Below are 19,461 nucleotides of genomic sequence, written 5' to 3' on the forward strand. Positions count from 1 at the left end.
CCAGAGTAGAGCTCTAGTAGATGTGATACAGCATCATTTTCTCTGCTGATACTCTTCAATTACTCTTCAACAACACAAGGTAAAACTAAACTACAATAAAAGCCGAAGTGACACTGCTGTGTTAAAACAAGTCCAGTCATCTGTGAGTGTTGATCTGCTTGAGGGTGGGAAGGCTCTACAGAGGGATCTGGACCGGCTGGATCAGTGGGCTGAAGCCAACTGTATGAGGTTCGACAAGGCGAAGTGTCAGGTCCTGCACCTGGGTCACAACAACCCCGTGCAATTCTACAGGCTTGGGGAAGAGTGGCTGGAAAGCTGCCTGGTGGGAAAGGACCCAGGGGTGTTGATCGACGGTCAGCTGAATATGAGCTGGCAGTGTGCCCAGGTGGCCAAGAAAGCCAACAGCATCCTGGCTTGTATCACAAACAGTGTGGCCAGCAGGACAAGGGCAGTGATTGTATACCTCCACTCGACACTGGTGAGGCTGCACCTTGAATCCTGTGTTCCGTTTTGGGCCCCTCAACACAAGGAAGACACGGAGGTGCTGGAATGTGTCCAGAGACGGGCAACGAGGCTGGTTGAAGGGTCTGGAGCACAAGTCCTATGAGGAGCAGCTGAGGGAGCTGGTGTTGTTTAGCGTGAAGAGGAGGAGGTTCAGGGGAGACCTTATCGCTCTCTAGAACTACCTGAAAGGCTTTAGCGAGGTGCGTGTTGGTCTCTTCTCCCAAGTAAGAACTGATAGGATAAGAGGAAGTGGCCTCAAGTTGTGTCAAGGGAGGTTTGGATTGAATATTAGGAAAAATTTATTCACCAAATGGGTTGTCAAGCATTGGGACAGGCTGCCCAGGGAAGTGGTTGAGTCACCATCCCTGGAGGTATTTGGAAGAGATGTAGGTGTGTCGCACAGGGACATGGTTTAGTGGTGGACCTGGCAGTATTAGATTAACAGTTGGATCTGAAGATCTTAAAGGTCTTTTCCAACCTAGATGATTCTGTGAGTCTATGAATCAGCACCAATGCATAGCAAAATGGGAACCTATAGAATAAAAGTAGTGAAGAAGCTAACCAGAATTTTACTGAAAACTATTCTGAGATAAAAAGATCAGTCGGGATTGAAGAGGTGGACTCTTGTCTTTGCTGAACCGTTTTTGCCATTTCCTTTACCAAGCCAGAATTTCCTCTACTCTAGAGTATGTGTATTTTGCAGTGAACCAATTTGGGAATACTGGGTTTATATATATGACAACTGCTACATTACATCACACAAAGCAGCATTGTGCAGAGACCCTGCACTGGGAAATTAGTACAGTCGTAGCAGCATCCTGCTGTACCTGAGATAATTAGCCTTTCTGAGGGCACCTAACATGGTAATGTAACTTCCAGCTCTGGACCCAGCGCACTCATCTGTACCTTGGGGACCTTCGCACTGTGCATTGTAGGATATATGTTTCCTGCTCTAAATGCAGGTCTGTTATGCACAGATTTCCAGATACTCAGACTTACACCATCAATGTGTTTGTAGCAGATGCTCTCAAAGCTGTTTGCTTTTTAATTCTTCAGATCCATGCTGTGGAATTGAGTTGAGGCAATTTAAGACCAGCAGAATAAATAACTCACAGTGTATCTTGTTACAAATGAAATCAAGCTGATTCATTTCCACCCTTAGCAGCCTCACTGAAGTAATATTGGATATTTTTGTGAGGATGAGTTTTAAAATTGGTTTGTGTAACAATCTGTGCTGTGCATAACTTCCCATTGGGTATTCAGCCCAGTTGGCTCTGTGGCCCATAATACTTGATTTAGGAAAGTTGTATTTCATGACTTTAGGGTTGTATTTTGAGTCTTTGTCTACACTCAGATATATTTTGAATTAATTTCTGCTGTAATCAAAATTAGTATGCTAACAAGCAAACTATACTGTGCTTTTCATAGATATTCTCCTCTCATATAAATAACCATAATTTAGGAACAGCTTCGTTGAGTTCAGAGGGATGAAATTGTAGACTTGGAATTAGAAGGAAATTGGACTCACAGTTTCTAAAATGGATGAATGTGTCCATTAATTCAGAAAGAAAGATGTTTTCCTATGTTTTTGTCATTTTTGTAACAAATAGTTGCAAAAATAAGCAACTTCTAGAGCTGCAGAAAATATTCTGAAACTAAGAGAGACCAAGGGCTTTTTTTCCTAGACTTGATCACTTCTAATAAATATCTTTTCTCAATTAACCATACTGTTCTTTGTCAAAAATAAGGTAAACAGTACCTGATAAACAAACAGGTAATGATGAAGAGCAGAACAAATATTCTAGTAGTTGTCTTTATAAATTACAGTGAAAACTGATATCTTTTCTTGTTGTGGGGTGGGGTTTTTTTTGGTATTTGAACAAGATGAATCAGATATGCAGTACTCCTATATTCTATTTGAATTAGTGCAGCAGAAACAAGTAATAACTCACAAAGTGAAATAATACTAATACAGTCTGTGGGCATGGGAGGAAGAGGAATTCCATTCAGTCCTCTTTTTAATTGCTCCTGCTGGCTTCTGTACTATAAAATATTCCTTTACTTATTTAAGCTTTAAAATATGGGAGTTAAGTACAGTAAATGATTGACATGTTGGAATGTTTTTGTAACTTACCCTGGTAATTATTACTTAGCAAACTGAGTCTTCAGTGCCAAATGAACATCCATGAATCAGCTTTGAAAGTAAATGGAGGATTTCATCTAGGGAGCATTGTGAATGTGAGATACAAAAAAAGCAGAGAGCCAGAATCTTTGTACCTAAAATGAAATGTCAGGTACTTGTCAGATTAATTCAGCACTGTGTGTGCTTGATCTGATCTTTGATCTTTACTTTCTCTTTGACCCTAATTGTTTGCTCTGGCCTGCTCCCTCTGCTGGAGTCTTGGATAAACTGAATGGCAAAATTGTTTCTTGAAAAGATTAATCATGCACGTACTGTTTGCTTTACAAATGTTCTGCAGTCTAGATTTAAGTAAGTCTTTGATGGCAGTTTATATGACAGAATTGCCTACTATGTTCAAGAGTAATGCATTCTGTTTAAAATGACTGTTACAGAGCATCTGCAGTAATAGGCTGTATTTTGGTGGCTGGTGACATTAGAGGAACCCACTGACAGGTGTTGGGAGTGCAGAATTTTGGCTAAAGCATTTTTTTAAGTTGTGTTGAATCCAGACATGGCCTATCAGCCTGGTTTGCTGGGATCTGATGTTTAATATTCACCCAACAGGTTATGGGCCAGTATGCGACAGCAGCAACGAGGTGTAGACATAGCCCTCCTGACCTTGCTGAATTACCCCTGAGGCTTTCCTAAGTTCAAGGTGCTTGATCCTTCCCACAGATATCTATTTGGAATTGCAGTGGTTATATCTTCTGAAAGCAAAATGCAGTGCTGGAACAAGCATCTCACTGGTGTGCCAAGGAAGGAAAGGACAGTGCAAGGGGGACAGTGGGAATACTGTCCATTTACTGGAATAAAGCTCTTTGTGAGGTGCACAGGCACATATACTGTCTTACTGCAGGGTCTTTTCTCATTAACTACAAAATGTCATTTGCTTTTTGCAGGGCATGTTTTAATACAAAGGTGTTTGGTCTCTGGAAACTATGAACTTCAATGTCAAGTAACAGAAATTTTCTGTAAAAAATAAGTAACAAGCAGTCCTTTTTAAGCCTTGCATCACTTCTGTGTTAATTTTAAAAGCATAGAATGGTATTAGTTGCTGGTAATTAGCTATTACAAATAATATGACCAAGGATAATGGGTTTTTAAATATTTAATTTTAGAACTTGTCATTATCAACATGCAGAAGGGCAGAAATATCCATGCTGTTGCCACTGGTTATTTATTGTGAATACCCTGATAAGAGAGATTACCTATTCCATGTAATGTCTGTTATAACTCTTTCTCTTTACTGCTTCTTCCAGCAAAGCTACCACTTTTTTCCATAAGATTTTTCCAAACACAAAGATATGGTGCTTCTAATGTGAATTATACTAGCATCCTTCAAAGAACAACAAATTAAGTTTGAAGCTAGTTGTGAGAAGAAATGCTGTGATTTAATTGTCAGGAAGTGCTTACAATGCTTATTTATGTATGCTTATACTCTGCCCCATGCCGCTCTGCATGGGTGTATTAAACATGCAAATACACGTCTACCGATTTTCATGTTGATTTGGGAAGATAATGTAATCTAGGACCATTAAAATGAAAATATGGTCATTGTCTTCTGAGCCTATTGACAGCTCATGCATCACCATTTGGAAAACCGGTGTAAATGCCATGAGGCAGACAATGTGATCTAATGAAAAGGGCACTGGACAAATAATTCATCAGTGTTTGATTCCTCCATGGCATACAACCTACTGTTTGGCTGTGAGCATGTCACTTCACCATTAGGTGTCTTAGTTTCCCTTCTGTAAAATGATGGTAATTCTTATTCTATTTATTTATTAAAACCCTCGAATGAAACCATGTGATAGGAATTTAATTGTAAGAAATAGGAACTACTACTACTACTACTACTACTACTACTACAGTGTTGGCAAATAGATTTATCTCCTTTAAGTAGCTATAGCAGGTTAAGTTATTTTTAATATCCATAATGAAACATGCACTTAATAGCTAGCATATTCTTCCATCATATAGTGGACCTAGTAAAGTATTCTGCCAACAGCAGAAGCAAGAGTGCTGTGTTAAAAAGATAGGCACAGCAAGGGAAGAGCAGTAGTAATTCTCACCCCTTTTCGTTCTTTTATATTATTACATGTAAGATAATGTCAAATTGTAGATGGATTAAAGAAATGGTCTTAGTTTAGGAGCTGTTAGCAGCTGGTAAAGAACTCAGGGCGTGCATTTAGTCTATTGTCAGTATTTTTATGTGAGTCCTTTCTCTTTCAAAGACTTCCATAAAAATAATCATTAATACATCTTGTTGGACTAAAGCAGGCCTAGAAGATTCATAATAATAATCCTAATAATAAGTCTTAATAATTTTATAAAAACCAAACAGGTTGCAACTGTTGGAAAAAAGATAGGCTACAAAATTAATTGTCTTTGGTATTGGATGATTCTATCAGCCCTGCAATGGGTAGACAAGTTTGTACCATTCCGTATGATAGAAGTTTAGCCTAGTAGTAGATTAACAGGTTGCTGAAAGCCAATAGAAGCCTTGCATATATCCCAAAACATATTTTTATTCTCTTTCAAAGGACATGAATATAATATGGAAAACTGATCTTACAAGATGAATAGTCAGTGAAACATCTCATGTAATAGCCACTAATAACAGGTTGGTAACTTAGCCTCCAGATTCATCTATTATATGTTAAGAACTAGTTCACTCTAACTTGTTTTAGTGGCTTTCGGGAATTCATTGTGAACAACTCACTTTCAAGGTGGTAACTCGATATCTTTTCAGCACTTACATGCATGAACAACAAAACAGGGGTGAAAAAAAGACCTGTTGTATTTGCCTTCTTGGAGTGTGTTTTGCAAATGCTCAAAATTTGCCCATACAGTAACCAAGAAAAAACAGATAGGTGCATGGTGCAGTTCACAATATTTTCCGTTCTTCAAAGATTCCGTCACAGATAGGATTCCTTCTGCAAGGCACCAGAGACACAGCGTGGTGATTGATTGGCACAGAGTATAATTAAAATAACATTATAGTGAGCTGTGTTGCCAATGCAGTCATTGAAGCAAAACTTCTTATCTTTTGGAAAGCTGGAAGTTTTGTTCGCTGTTATGTTGCTTTTGTAGTTGGCAGTTGGAAACAGGCTGCAGGAATGCTGGTGGGAGAACAGACGATGTGTTCATCTGACTGTTCAAAATAATGTATCGCTTTTCCAATACAGTACATCAGCTCATGGTGCAGGTAGTTTTTATAAATGTAGATCTGGTACTATTGCTGTTCACATTAGGAGCATTTTAAAACTCAGAATATACTCTTAGAATGCCACTTCTACTGACATGGGTGGGGTCTGCACATGTTTTGGTGGTGAATTACAGGAGTGGTTCTGTTATACTAACTTATTTGAAGATTTTCAGTATTCTAATAATTTTAAGTTTTTCATCACTGTAGCTTGTGACAGTCTACCAGGTTTGGCAAGAAACGTTTGCAGTTTCAGCTAATTTGGTTCTGCATATATGTGCACTGGCATAGAAAGGAAATTGGGGAATGGATCTGATTTAATATCAGAACCATTCTGCTGAGGATAGTTAAAGATAGGGTACTTTGATTTTAATGTTTTTCACCATTACACTACAAATCCTGATGTGCAAGCCATTTTCATCCCCTTCTCTTTTCTAGAGAGAGCAGATTGCAGATTTTGACAGGCTAGCACTGAAAGGAGAAATCAGAAAACCTCTTTGATGAACCGTTTGGAAAAAAACCATTGCAGGTGCAGGACATAAGACATACCCTATCACAATTGTTACTGTTTTTCATAGTAATAATATGTAAGCCTACCGTTTACCTACTAGCTCTCTCTGGCTGTTAGCTGTGCTTGATCTAGCTAATGGCCATAAATCTCATACTAGCTATATCTTCTTGGCAGTATGGTCCAAAGGCTCGCAAGTTTGTTGATAACCTCCTTTATTTCTCTCTGGAGCACCGTGAGGGATTTCTACTTGGCAGCTCAAACTTTAAAGTATTACTGACATGAGATCCAGTGACTGATTGCATTGCATTAACTCTTTTTGCTTGTTTCACATCTCCAACATGCCCCCAGAAGTAGCTCTTGGTCATGGGACTTCTCTCATAAGTCCCTTACTTAATTCAGTGAACAAAAATCGGATTAAATGCATCTGTGGTGATTCTGACCCAGAAGATTATCTAAAAAATGTAAGCACAGATGAACTACTGCTTTGCCAATCTAACCAATGTGAGGTTTTTAGACAGAAATAATGTCACCTATTTAACCAGCTGGTACAGTGGGAAGAAGTAGAGGTTTTGGATTTTTGTGCCTGAAAGTTTCTGGGTTTCCAGCTGTATCAGCTAGCCTAATCAAAGATATTAACACTCCCTTCAGTAGTCTCTCTTATATCCTTAAACCCTTATAGCTATAACAATAACACATCACCAACACAGACTGGAATGGTCTGTGTGTTAGTTACTAGTGTGTTAAAAACTAGTTACGAACAATGTTATTGTTGAAATTTGGAAATAATTACTGTTACTTCCACCATCCGTAGTGGTATTGGAAATAATTTCTGTTACTTCCACCATCCCTGGTGGTATTTAAAAGATGCGTAGGCATGGCATTTAGGGACACGGTTTAGTGGTGGACTTGGTAGTGTTAGGTTAATGATTGGACTTGATCTTAAGGGTCTTTTCCAACCTAAATATTTCTATGATTCTACAAAATATGCATAGGTAATGTTTAGTAGTTCTGTTGACAAAAACATCTTTGTACTTTATGTGGCAAGAAAAGAATAATCTGGGAAAAAAAGAACCTGTCTAACAGAATGAGATTATTGAACTGTTAAATTTTTAAAAAGCTAACAATTGCTGCAATGTAGACTGGGGAGGTTCTCCTCCATCATGTGATGTAGGCACATACTTTACTACAGGTGGAGTTCAAAATGGAGACTAGGACATTGGAGTTCAATGTCGGTAAATCCACCTCTCGGGTTGAAAGATGTTTTTAAGAGAAGTGCAGGCATTGTTGATTTTCTCATTGTGTATCAAAGCATGTAATGAAAGCCACCTTATCTTATTCTGATCCTCTTAAGATGTTAGGGTCTGGTCTGTAGATTGCTTGTGACTGGTGTCATCATGGGGTCCTGTGGGTGATACAAGCAGACAGGTACTGCTGACTACTAATATAAATTAATATGCTAGAAAAACAGGCTTCAGGTTTCCCTGAGCACTGTTTAGTGCTGGTTTTGCAGAATGTGTCTATCTGAAGATGAATCACTCCCATGTTCCACCAAGGCTGGCTTTTGAAGTCTAAAGTGTGATACGTTGTGTTTACAAAAACCCATTAAGACACGTATTGAAAATCTCATGATCAAAATGATAATTGTTAAAATACTGGACTTACCTTGATAGTCAGTAGCATATGATTCACTACCTGGATGAGTTTTTCTTTTGCCAAATAAATCCATGTTTTTGTTCCTTTGCCAGAATAAATTCTTTGAGTCTTTATCAAAGTGAAAGGGTAATAACCTGCTAAACAGTATGAAAGAATTAGGTGATAAAGTATTACAGTAAAGAATGAATTTAATAAGTACACGGTTCTCAAATTATACCTTGATTTTGAAGTGAATGCAGAGACCTTAGCCAACAATTATTTGATAATTGTTGTAAAGTATTAACACATTTCCTTTATTTCAAAATCTCTATGTGAAGTACATTTTTAAATTATACATTTTAAAATTCAGCAAAAGGTCAAACATCAAAATTAACTATGCTGACTAAAAGCATATATTCTGTAATGTGAAACAGACTGTGAGTAATAAGAACTAGATGGAATAGGAATAGGACGTGTACCCACCAAAGTACAGATAACTTATTTACCTTGTAAGCTCTCAACAGCTGGAAGAAATAAAGTTATGTAAATACTACCCAATGTAGCTGGAAACTATAAGCGCTGCTACAAACATATATATGTTTAAATAGTGCCCATTATTAAATTATCACGTAACATTTGCATAAAATACGTGCCTCTGATATTTTTATTTTAACAGTTACAGGAGTTTTGGTAGGTGTGTAAGTCGCATCTTCCACACAGGATTGTATTATGCAGTCTTTTTACAGTTCTTATACTTAATGCAAAACAATTATAATGATACTGTAGGGCATGGGGAAGACAATGGAAAACAATGAAAAAGCATGTTAAGAATAAAATGGCATTATATGAAATTTAGTCTAAAACATAGCTTGAATGAACTGTGGCAGAGCTGATATGGCTAGTTGTTTCCTGTGCCAGGAACTACCGTGGAACCCCATCAGGAAGTGTGCTACAGAGCAGGATCACATTACACCCTTGTTTTATGGTTCATTTCACTTATATAATGCAATTTGAGTACCTGCAAAAAAAGAGCACTCTAAAAAGGGGATGTTTATTATCTGAAAATATGTCATTTCTTTGACTCAAGTAAGTTGGATTTTGGGGACACCTGATGTGCCTAATGTAAGGCAAGGCAAATCAGTATGACCGTGCAGCAGGTTGTACAGCAAACCCAAAATGTATCCATATTCATGAAATGTAAAGAATGATGCAGATAGATAGTTTATATCTGTACGTTTTTGCCTGTCTGCTTTAGTAAACCAAGTGTGCTACGGTGCTACAACAAAAGTCATAGTAGTTTTCCTTTACTACTCCAAGTAAATTTGTACAGTAGAGTGGTTTATTAAAATTATGTGAACTGAAAGGTTTGTTTAGTGTTCCACCTGATTTATAGAGCCTGATAAAACATTCCCAAATCTTTGGAAATTAAGAACATGCTACAGCCTGTATTTGGGTTGACAAAGCTGTGTTCATACAAAATAATGTTTAACATGCTAACTGGATAACAATTCATCAATTCTGGCAGAGGAACTATTTTTTGTTAATGTAGTACTTAAAAATGTGTGGAATGAACAGCTGGACACCACAGTTGTGGCATGCCATATTAAGTCTCTGTCTGTTTTCCCCTACAGTGATCTCAGTATGAACAACATTACTAAGCTGCCCTCAAACCCTGTGCACAATCTCCGCTTCCTGGAAGAGCTGTAAGTATCATTGTATCCTCGATGGGCATAGTCAGTACTAGACACATTCCTGTGCTTGTCTCTCATACGTACTGTGGGAACCAGATAAAACAGTGCAGGAAGGCTGTCAGCCTGACACTTTTGGCACATGCGGAAACACTTAGTTGAAAAAAAAAAAAAAAAAAACAAACCACCACAATTGCTTGTGATTCTGGAAATGAACTTGTAAAAAGAGTTACCATGAGGCTACAACTTCTCTAAGCAGAGACAGAGCCAAACAAATTAAAATTTTTAAACAAGGGCTGTTTAAAAGAGCTGGATTGCTTTTTGGAAATAGTTAAGCAGCAGGATATTAAAAGTTTGAATACTGGCGCATGTTTATTAAAATGCAAGTAAAGCTATAATCAAAACCAAAACCTGCAGCCTTGTTCTGCCTGTGTCAAGGACAATTGAGTCCACATTTCATAGTATCAAGGCTTCTTGTCCTAATCACTTTTAATTACTGTTTCCTTACTGTTACATTTAGCGTCCCTGAAGGCTGACTGTAAAATGCAGAATCCTGCAAAAAGCTTAGTTGTGCTATCTAGTACGTTTACTGAGAGGAAAAAGTACATTGCAACAACTAGCTAATCAAGCACAACATCAAAAGAGGAATGCTGTTTTGACGTGATGGTGACTAACCAAAAGTGAAAAGTATTGTGCATTCGTGAGACCTGGATTTGGCAGTGACCCTAATTATAATGGCCCAGGCTTAAAAGAAAATTTTGGTTCCTGAGGAGTGATGGAGACTCTATAACTGATGCACCATAGATCTTGTGGGAAAAAGGTGGCACTGGCATTTGCATGAGTACCTCTACAAGCTGATTAAAAGAATTGTCTCGTTATCCAGCCTTTTCTGAAATGTGGTTTATAAGTTTTTAAAAGTGAAAGCCTCCTTTTTAAATAGTACTTCCAGCTGCTAACACACCATAAAACCCATATAAGACACGCAAAGTCATCGTGCTGCTGTTCTTGCAAAGACAACAATCTTTTTAAGCTGTGACGTGTACAGTCCTCTGCCGTTTAGGTGGGTATTGCCCTGACAGCTTTTGGTGTTCTTGCTAACACTCGTTTGAATTTTGCCACTTGGTCTTTCCAGCTGGCATCTATGAAAAAGAAAAAGAAATTAAAACTATTTTGTAATGCTAACTTTGAACAATGCCCTATTTGCAAGCACGTTTTCCTGTCCTGCCTTATTTTTATTACTGGCAGCATTCATATTTAGAAGGTATTATTTCTTTAAATTCTCTCTCTTCCTTTACATACATCTTTTATTTGGTTATCATTATCTATATTGCTGTTGGTGCAACTTTCAAATAACATATAGATATGTTACACACCAAGAGATGTCACACACCAAGTGGTAGCCGTACGTATCATGTGCGTGTGAAGTGAATCACGCCGCAAAGACCCTGCTTGTGGATTTTTGCCTCATGTTCATGTTTGCTTGTCCAGTCTCCTGTCAACTATAATGACCCTACTGAAAACTTGCAACACAATGATTTCTCTCCAGCCATTAATGAAAAGAAGAAAAACAAAAGTTTGGGCTTTTCCTGGAAGGAAATTCTAATACATTAAGCCAAGTTATCTTCACTCTTTCATTTTACAGTCCAAAGTTAGATGACCCAAATAGTAATACTTAGGTCATGGCTTGAGAGACTGTTCAGCAATCTACTTCATCTTCCTGATCAAGACCTTTGAAAGTGTTCTTACCTTATTCTTGTGTTGGGCCTACTTTTTCCACCAGAAGTATTAAACTGTTATCCTTACAGCCCTCTGTTCCAAATTAAGTAAATCCAGTCCTTCATTGCTGATAGTACCAGAAGATTATTTCTTTATTTACTTTGTTTCATTTTACGAATACACTAGTCAGATCCTCCATTTGGTTCACAGAAGCCAATCATTTCCATTTCTTACTAATTGTGATACTGTTTTTGAAACTCTTGCAGTTTGTATTCACTCTTCAAATAAGCATAGAAGCCTTTGAAGAGATGAGGCAACTGATTACCTCTTCTTAATGCAGATTCAAACCCATTGTGCTGAGAGATTCTTCAGTGTTCAGAGGCATGTAATACAATTCAGTCCAGTATTACACTGAAAAAAATATAGACAATGAAAGGGGAATTGGGTATTCAATTTTAAAGTAGGGGGTAGCAGCCATTGTAGTTCCCATGTTTCCCTATGTTCATTTCTGAGCAGTGATTGTACATATGAAAATTGTTTTGCCCATCCAGGCATTGCCACATGATTTTTATTGCCAGCTTATCTGGGAATTCTTTGTTTTGTTTATGTGGCTCAGTTAAATGGGAGTATTGCAAAATATAAGTTGGCCTATAAGGCAGACATTGTAAAAATAAGAATTTATGACAACTTTATACCAAAGCAATGTTTCCATGAAATAAAAGTACATCTTAGAAATGTCTGTCTGCTCTTTGAAATACAACAGCAGGAGCTTAAAATGAGTTTTTTATGGTTTTTTAGTGTTGAAAAAAAAGCGTTACTAATCCCTTTATTAGAAGGCTGGTTCAAAAATCTGATAAAAGCTAACGACTGATCCACTGAGTTTTAGCTTGGATGTTATGTCCTAGATGCATGGTTTGGCAATACTGATAACTCAATACCCAAAAGCACTGAGATTTTTTTAAGACAGTTAAACCGATTGTTTTGACTCCAAAGCGAGGATGTATAAGCTGAGTCTGTTCAGCCAGTTCTGACCTTCTAGGCTGAATCTGATCCACTCTTCCAGCCAAGGTTAGACACCTCTGCAGGAAGAATTCTGGCAGTCCTAGTGATCATGCCTGGTATTTATCCTTAACCAAAGAGTTTGATCACCGAAGTACAACATATTGAAACTATGCTGTATTTTTGAGGTATACGGACCTTTAAAAATTGTGGGCAATATTGTGGTACTTTGAAAACTGAACTGTTCTAGCTCCTAAAAAGTTTAGTTTTGAGCAAGATTTTATTATTGTTTGGGGGGTTTTATGTGAAAATGATGGGCCTTTCAGGCCTGATTTTCTCTTAAAGTGCGTGTGATAGAACTCCCACCAAGAAAGAAATATGCTTTGGCTGCTTGATTATCAGCAAGTTGCTCTGCATGAACTTGTACAACACCATTAAGTTAAATTCTTCATTATAAATTCCAAATAACTGCAGATATTTATCAGTCTGACTGAGTCCAAGACTCAATCTTATGCAGAGTATTTCTAGACGCATGTCATTCTACAATGTGTAAAATGCCCATATTAATAAAGCAGTAAGTTAGAGTAATGCATGAAAACAAGGGTTTTTTAAAAGTGTAAAAAATTACCTATGATGGGTTTCTTAAGAGTTTAAGAGGCAACTCCATCTGAGTGTAGACATAGCATTTTGTCATTAGTAACACTTCAAAGCAGTGCCTGAATCTGTTTTATCTTATAAATTAACGTCTCTATGAAGAGTGAGGAAGAAAGCCAATAATAATTTAACTATTTGAATCAGACCTAAGTACAAATATCTCCAGCTAGATATATCTCCATACATACATACATATGCATATGCATATGCCTAAATATGTGAACACACACCCACACATGCACATATATGAGGCTTTTATTTTAATTTTAAACACTGGAACATTCCACAGATAAGCAAAACTCCAAGTGATTTGTAGTACATCACTATTTTTACTTAAAATAGGGGTTTTATTAAAACAGCAACAAAGGACTGATTTATTACAATTATTTTACCTACAGAGTAAGACAGTTCCAAATAAGTTCCATTTCACAAAATCAAGCAACAAATCTACCTTAAACTAATTGCAGCCTTCATACAGGTGCAAGAAAGTTTAGTCACACCTGTGGTGCTTCTTAAAATAACCTTGAAGGGAATTAAATATATTTACAAAGTTTTTGAGATTGATCACGGTGTTAATACAGTGGTTACTCAGGCAAAAGTGCCTTTAAAAATGCATTTATTGCAATACTGAAGTGCAGAATTACAGATACGATAAAAACCAGACGTATTATGTGAATCTCACCATGATTTATGTGGAAATCCCTTTACACTGCAGAAGTGGTCAGGAGGCCTCTGTATACATGAAAATTTAGTCCTAAATTACCAGGCACAATCCGTTACCAGCTGTTCCTATATATTGTTTTCCCTTTACTTCTCTCTCTGTTTGTTCTTCCTTCCTGCAAAGAGGTTTTCAAAACTGTTAATGGGAGTTAGGTGTTCTTTTCCCCACTGACTTTGAGCGGTGGGACTGAGCTCTCCGGTCATTTACATGTTTGAAAACTGAGAGCGTTAGCTCCTGGGGTCTTTCACAGTCTTTTATTTTTGTGCTGGTGCAGGCACATTGTGGCCAGCACTGAAGACTGATTCTGTACATTTTTACTATTATGTAAGCTAGTAGAAAACGTGAAAGTGCTGCAGCCATACTCCAAAGCATTAGAGAAAGTGAGGGAATCTTGTAATTTACTTCAGCAATCTTTGGACAGGATGCTTAAATACTAAAATCATTCCCAAACATTAATCTGCATAGATTTTAAAACCTCCAGGGCAAAAAAGTAAAAATACCTGCAACTGACATGAACAACAGTAGTAAAAATAGAGTATCATCTAGTGGTCTTCAGCTGTCCACACAAGCTTCCTTTAGAAGTCACTTAAATACCGGTTTACAGTTCTTGCACAGCAGGTTTAGTGGAGCTGTTCCTGGTGGTAATTTGGTTGTGCCACCTCTGTCAACTAAAGTTTCAGCAGTAACTTCCATTGCTAAATGACTTACGATCCCATAGGTAATTTCAGAGCTGCACACAACCTAACACATAAGTTGTGAATTTTATTTATTCACATAAATTGTGAATTTGGTCTCTTCACTTCATACGTGCATACATGTGGAGACTTACCTATTCAGACTATGCCACTGTGTTGGGTATGTGGTGTTTGTCAGTGAGAGGCACCAGCCAGGCAAGCGGTGCCATAAGACAGTCTTGGTGATAACTCAGGGCTGTGGCTCCCCAGCTTTGCTTTAATACAGCAAGGGAGGCACTCAAAGTCCTGACAGAGGCCAGTGCACTGGGTCAGCTTGAAATTACCCATACATTGGTAAAAACAGTGAGATGTTTATCTAGTTAATCGGTCAGAAGCAATTACAGTAGTTTTCTTCCCTACTTTATGCGTATATGGTTAGTTTGATTTACTAGAAAAGAACAAACACAGAAAATTCTGACTGTACAAGATAAAAACTTGTAAGCTCTACATTCACAAAACAAGGGCCCTGGTGTTCTAGAACTGTCACTGCCTTTGTTGCTGTCCCTTTGATGCCACCAAAGCAAGCAACAACAAAGAACTCTCCCATGTGGATGTGTCAGCCTGACACCCTCCAAACTGCCTTTTTTTGCTCTCTTATCAAGAATGACAAGATGAGGAACAAAAAAAAAAAAAAAAAAGAGAAACAACAGAGCAAATGCCTTACTAAATTAGAGCTGCTTGCATTGCTTGTTGAATAGCTTGTGCTGACAGATAGTTACTCTGGAAATGTTACAGCAAATTTCACAGAGCAGCCTTGACACTGGAACTGCTGTACATCTGTGGTGTAAAGGGGCAGAAGGGGAGAAGATTGAGGAAGAAGATAAAAGAGAAGTGAGAAGAGTAAAGAGACACATGCAAGCGGAAACAAATGTTCTAGGTTGATATCCAAGAAACCTTGTCAGTGCTGCTGCATTGGTCTTACCGAGCATGGGTTGAAGTTTATTTTTGGCTTGTAGCTTGTAAATGCTTTCTGGAACTCGTAATTTATTATCCAGCAGTATTAGTTAGGAACTAGTTTAGAATATCAAAAGGAGTCATAGAAAGAGTTTTTTGTGTTTTGCTATCAATACAGATAGTGACATTATACTTAATTAAACCAAGGTGAAACAGTGTTTTATCAAACGTCCTATATATCTGTAGATCCTGAGGCTGGATTTTAATTTAAGTCTTAAACACCCTGTGTGCAGTGCAGTAGCAAGCACACAGAAATAATTTCCTTTTTTGTCAGTGGAAGTTCAGCTTGTTTGTAGATTGCTTGATTTCAGTGCATTGAATACTTCTGATACTTACACGGTTCAGTTTTCCACTTCCTTAGGATAATGGGTAATGAGTTAACCCAATATCACATTTATATCTAATAGGTTCACAAGCTCAATAAAACCAACTTCTCTCTAAGTTGGTTTTTTGAGTTTCCAAACAGAAGTAGCAATAATTTTTCCAGTAATTCTTTGGTGTTGCTTCATTGTACCACTCAGAAAATGGTAGTAACCTCGAAAATTTGATCTACACAATTTATGTCCCTTGCTTATCACCCAGGAATGACAAAACAGCTAATACATTTTTCATTATTGACAGTTTGATCATGTTGTGTTGTACTGCTGTAGACTTCTGCCATTTCCTGTTATTAATGATTATTATTATTAGTTCTTACTCTTTCTGGTGATACTGGCACTACTGGGAGAAAACCAAAACCAGCATCAGAAGTGTAAATGACACTTGGAAGACCCCAGCCTAGGAAATGTGATGTATATGGTCCACTATTTTTTGCTTCATCTTGCTGTAACATTTAAACACTGAGAAAGGAATTTTAACAAATTACAGGTTGTTCTGGGATTAGTGATTTGGTGAGAACATTCCTCAAACACAGAAGTAAAGTTATGTCTCTTATTGGTTGTATCCTTGGGATCCACTGCTGGGAATCAGCATGGCATTTCCTGGCTGATGTTGGAGTACCTCCCAACAGTTGGCTTTCCTACAGTCAGAAGGTCAGTGCCTGGCTACCTCTTCAGCAGAAGGACTCTGTTGGAGCCCTGTAGAAGGGTGCTGCTTTCTGCAGTGCTGAGAGCAAAACAGCTTGTTCTCAGCGCTGGCCGTGGACGGCTTTATGAAAGGTGAGATCAGTTGTCTTTAGCAGTTATCGGATCACACTCATGCCGGCTGCAGAAAGAGTCCCTACCTTTTATAAGTGGAGGAAGAAATACTACATTTTAGACTATACCCTTAACTGACAAAAATCTATGATCTGTTTTATCAAAGCCGGTTCAAGATCAAATACACACTGATTTCGTTCCAACTGCTTGAGGTCAGTTGGAGTTATTCCAGTTTGCACCCTATGAGAATTTGGCACATGCATTTTAAAAGGCAATTAGGCCCTAAAGCAAGAGCAGACTGTGTTATGTTTGAATTTCCAACTAAACTGTAAGTAGCAATAAATATAATATACAGCCCAATTACGACTTGCACGCTCTCCTCCCCTTTTTTAAAGAAAGGAGAATATCTTTACATTTTCTTCTTTGATCTCTCTGAGCATCAGATTTTTTAATATATCATTTGACCCACATTTATTTTTATATTACTATAATGATTACAGTTTTAATTAACATGACAGTTTGAAATATAAAAAGATAATTGAAATACAGAGTAACACTTAAATTGCTAGTCTAACAAAGTAATATCTCAAAAACATTTTGAAATACATATGTTGATATCATCCGTTAATTAATTAACATAGTAATTAATCATCCATTAATGCATACATTTCTATTGCATTGGCCCCAAAATAATCACTAATAAATATCAAATCAAACTCTTATATCAAAATTTTAGTTGACTTTGAGTAAGTGCTTGAAGAATATCCATATTATCAAAGTATTTTTCATGTAAGAAGCAAGAACATGTTGTGTTACTGATCTATAAACGTATACGTAAGCTGAAAAAAATTACGGTCATAGGGATATATGAGTTCTATATTGGCTATATTTTTATATATTTGGGCTAAATATATGCGTAGCTGTCTGCTTGTGTATCTTTGGTTAAGTTTGACAAGAAACAAAATTGCAACAAAGGATTAGAGATCGGTAATTCTTGAACAGAGGCATTTTTTTATATCCAGAACAAGTTGGTTTAGAAAAATATTTGGAAATTTATGTTTTCCTGTTAAACTTCCCTGTTGCTCCTCTACAAACACCCATTTCCTTTATTAGAAACAAGATAATAGTTTTAGTATTGGTACTAGTGCTACTGGTACAACTCTTCAGTAAATTACTGGCAAATACGATACCCAGGTAGGATGCAAATGAGAGTCCTATTTCTACTTGTGTCAGCACAAATGCTTCCACAGACATCAATGAGACTAAGATTTCACCACGGATCTTTATCAGTTATTCAGAACAATTATGGCAGTTGGAGAGGTGAATCAGGCTTCTAAGACAGAAGTTTCAAATTACAAAAGATAATTTCTTATCTGTACCCAAGGTATAAAAGACACAATCCATTATTACATGAATTTTAATGGAATTTTCTGCATGACATCCTAGTAGTTTAGCACCAAATTCAGGAAGATTAGTGCCACATAGCAGCAGAACTGTCCCAGCTGTTGGGGTTTTTCACTGTCCCAGGCCTTCTGTACTTTCAGTTTCTTTTCACAAAAGCAAAGTTTTTTTCACCAGTCTCTAGGTTTTTCTGTACATTTCGTTTTTCTGTTTCCTTTCTGGAGAGCTTGTTAGTTGTAGCATGTAATGTAGCAAATATGGAATGAAACATCTGTTTTCCAAGAAAACCGGCAAACATAAAGCTGACTGAATTTTTGTGACATTATTGATGTTAGCCTACTCATCTTTAAACATACCTATAGATATATGTAAGCAAATTCATGATAGCATTCTCCTAGCATGTGTGGTCTTTACTCTCATTCCTTAAATAAAATCAGCAAACCAGTTAGTGAACAGGGAAGTAAAATGCAGAGTCAAAGGGACATTAAGGCAAAATAGTAATTAATGGAATTATTTTTGTAGAAATCACTCAGTATCTTTGCACAGATTAAGGATGATTTAAGATTGCACCCACAATTACATTCTGTATAGATACATGCGGACTGATTAAATATAGTGCAACACAAATGATGGAATGCTGTATAACCTAATCTGTATTAAGGGGCATGTGCTGGCACTAGTTTAGAAACATTGAGTCGGTCTGGTATTGATATTGTAGTTTATTGGCATGATACTAAGTCTGATATATTTATCACGAATTTGAGTGTAATGAAGTTCTACCTAACTGTATCTGTTCTGAAATAGAATTACAACAGATTTCACTGGATTTTCACTTCTTAACAGTGGAGTTTGACTACTTTCACACTGCTTCTTCCTGTCATATGTTGAGCCACACCAAGATCAGCCCATCTATTCTCCTACACTTGAGCACCTTGCAAGATATGATCAGTATGTTGTTCCAGAAATTTCCACTGTGCTAATTCTGTTAGAACACAGCATGAATATTAATTAATGTAAACGTATGCTTTTTCCCAAGGAGACTGTTGCCTTCCTTTCATGTCCTTCCTATAGCTTTGATACTACTAGATTTTGAAATACACTTTACGGGTGCTTATTCAGCATTTGCTCAACTAGATCTTACTCGGGCAAAGAAGAAACACAGTCACAACCCCTATCGTACTGCAGACAATGAGGAGTAGCTGGGTTAGATTTGACACGGGTTCTTTCCACAGTCAGTGGAGAGTTGCTTTCTTTTATTAAATGCCACAGCTTGTTAACTGCAGAGAGAAGACTTTTTAGTGTTTCAAGTTCACCCGGCCATCCCAGCAGGTAATGAGGAGACACTTGGTACCAGGCAAGGCTTGTCCTGGTGCGGAAAACATCCGCACACAAAGCAGTTTTGAGCTGGCAAAGAAAAAACATTG

General features: G+C 37.4%; 1 protein-coding gene across 3 annotated transcripts in view; it reads left to right on the top strand.

The window, feature by feature from the left end:
* LGR5 (leucine rich repeat containing G protein-coupled receptor 5) overlaps positions 1–19,461 on the top strand; it is a 126,415-nt gene that overhangs the window by 61,704 nt on the left and 45,250 nt on the right. For 2 of the 3 annotated variants that reach the window (XM_080393838.1, XM_080393837.1), the window contains one exon: positions 9,666–9,737. In XM_080393838.1, the coding sequence (XP_080249964.1) occupies positions 9,666–9,737 (72 nt within the window). Of the gene's footprint in view, positions 1–4,634; positions 5,310–9,665; positions 9,738–19,461 lie in introns of those variants that run through there. The other variant, XM_080393839.1, reaches the window with a different exon arrangement.

The sequence above is a fragment of the Falco punctatus genome, assembly GCF_963210335.1.
Source record: "Falco punctatus genome assembly, chromosome: 6".
In the NCBI taxonomy this organism is placed as follows: Eukaryota; Metazoa; Chordata; class Aves; order Falconiformes; family Falconidae; genus Falco; species Falco punctatus.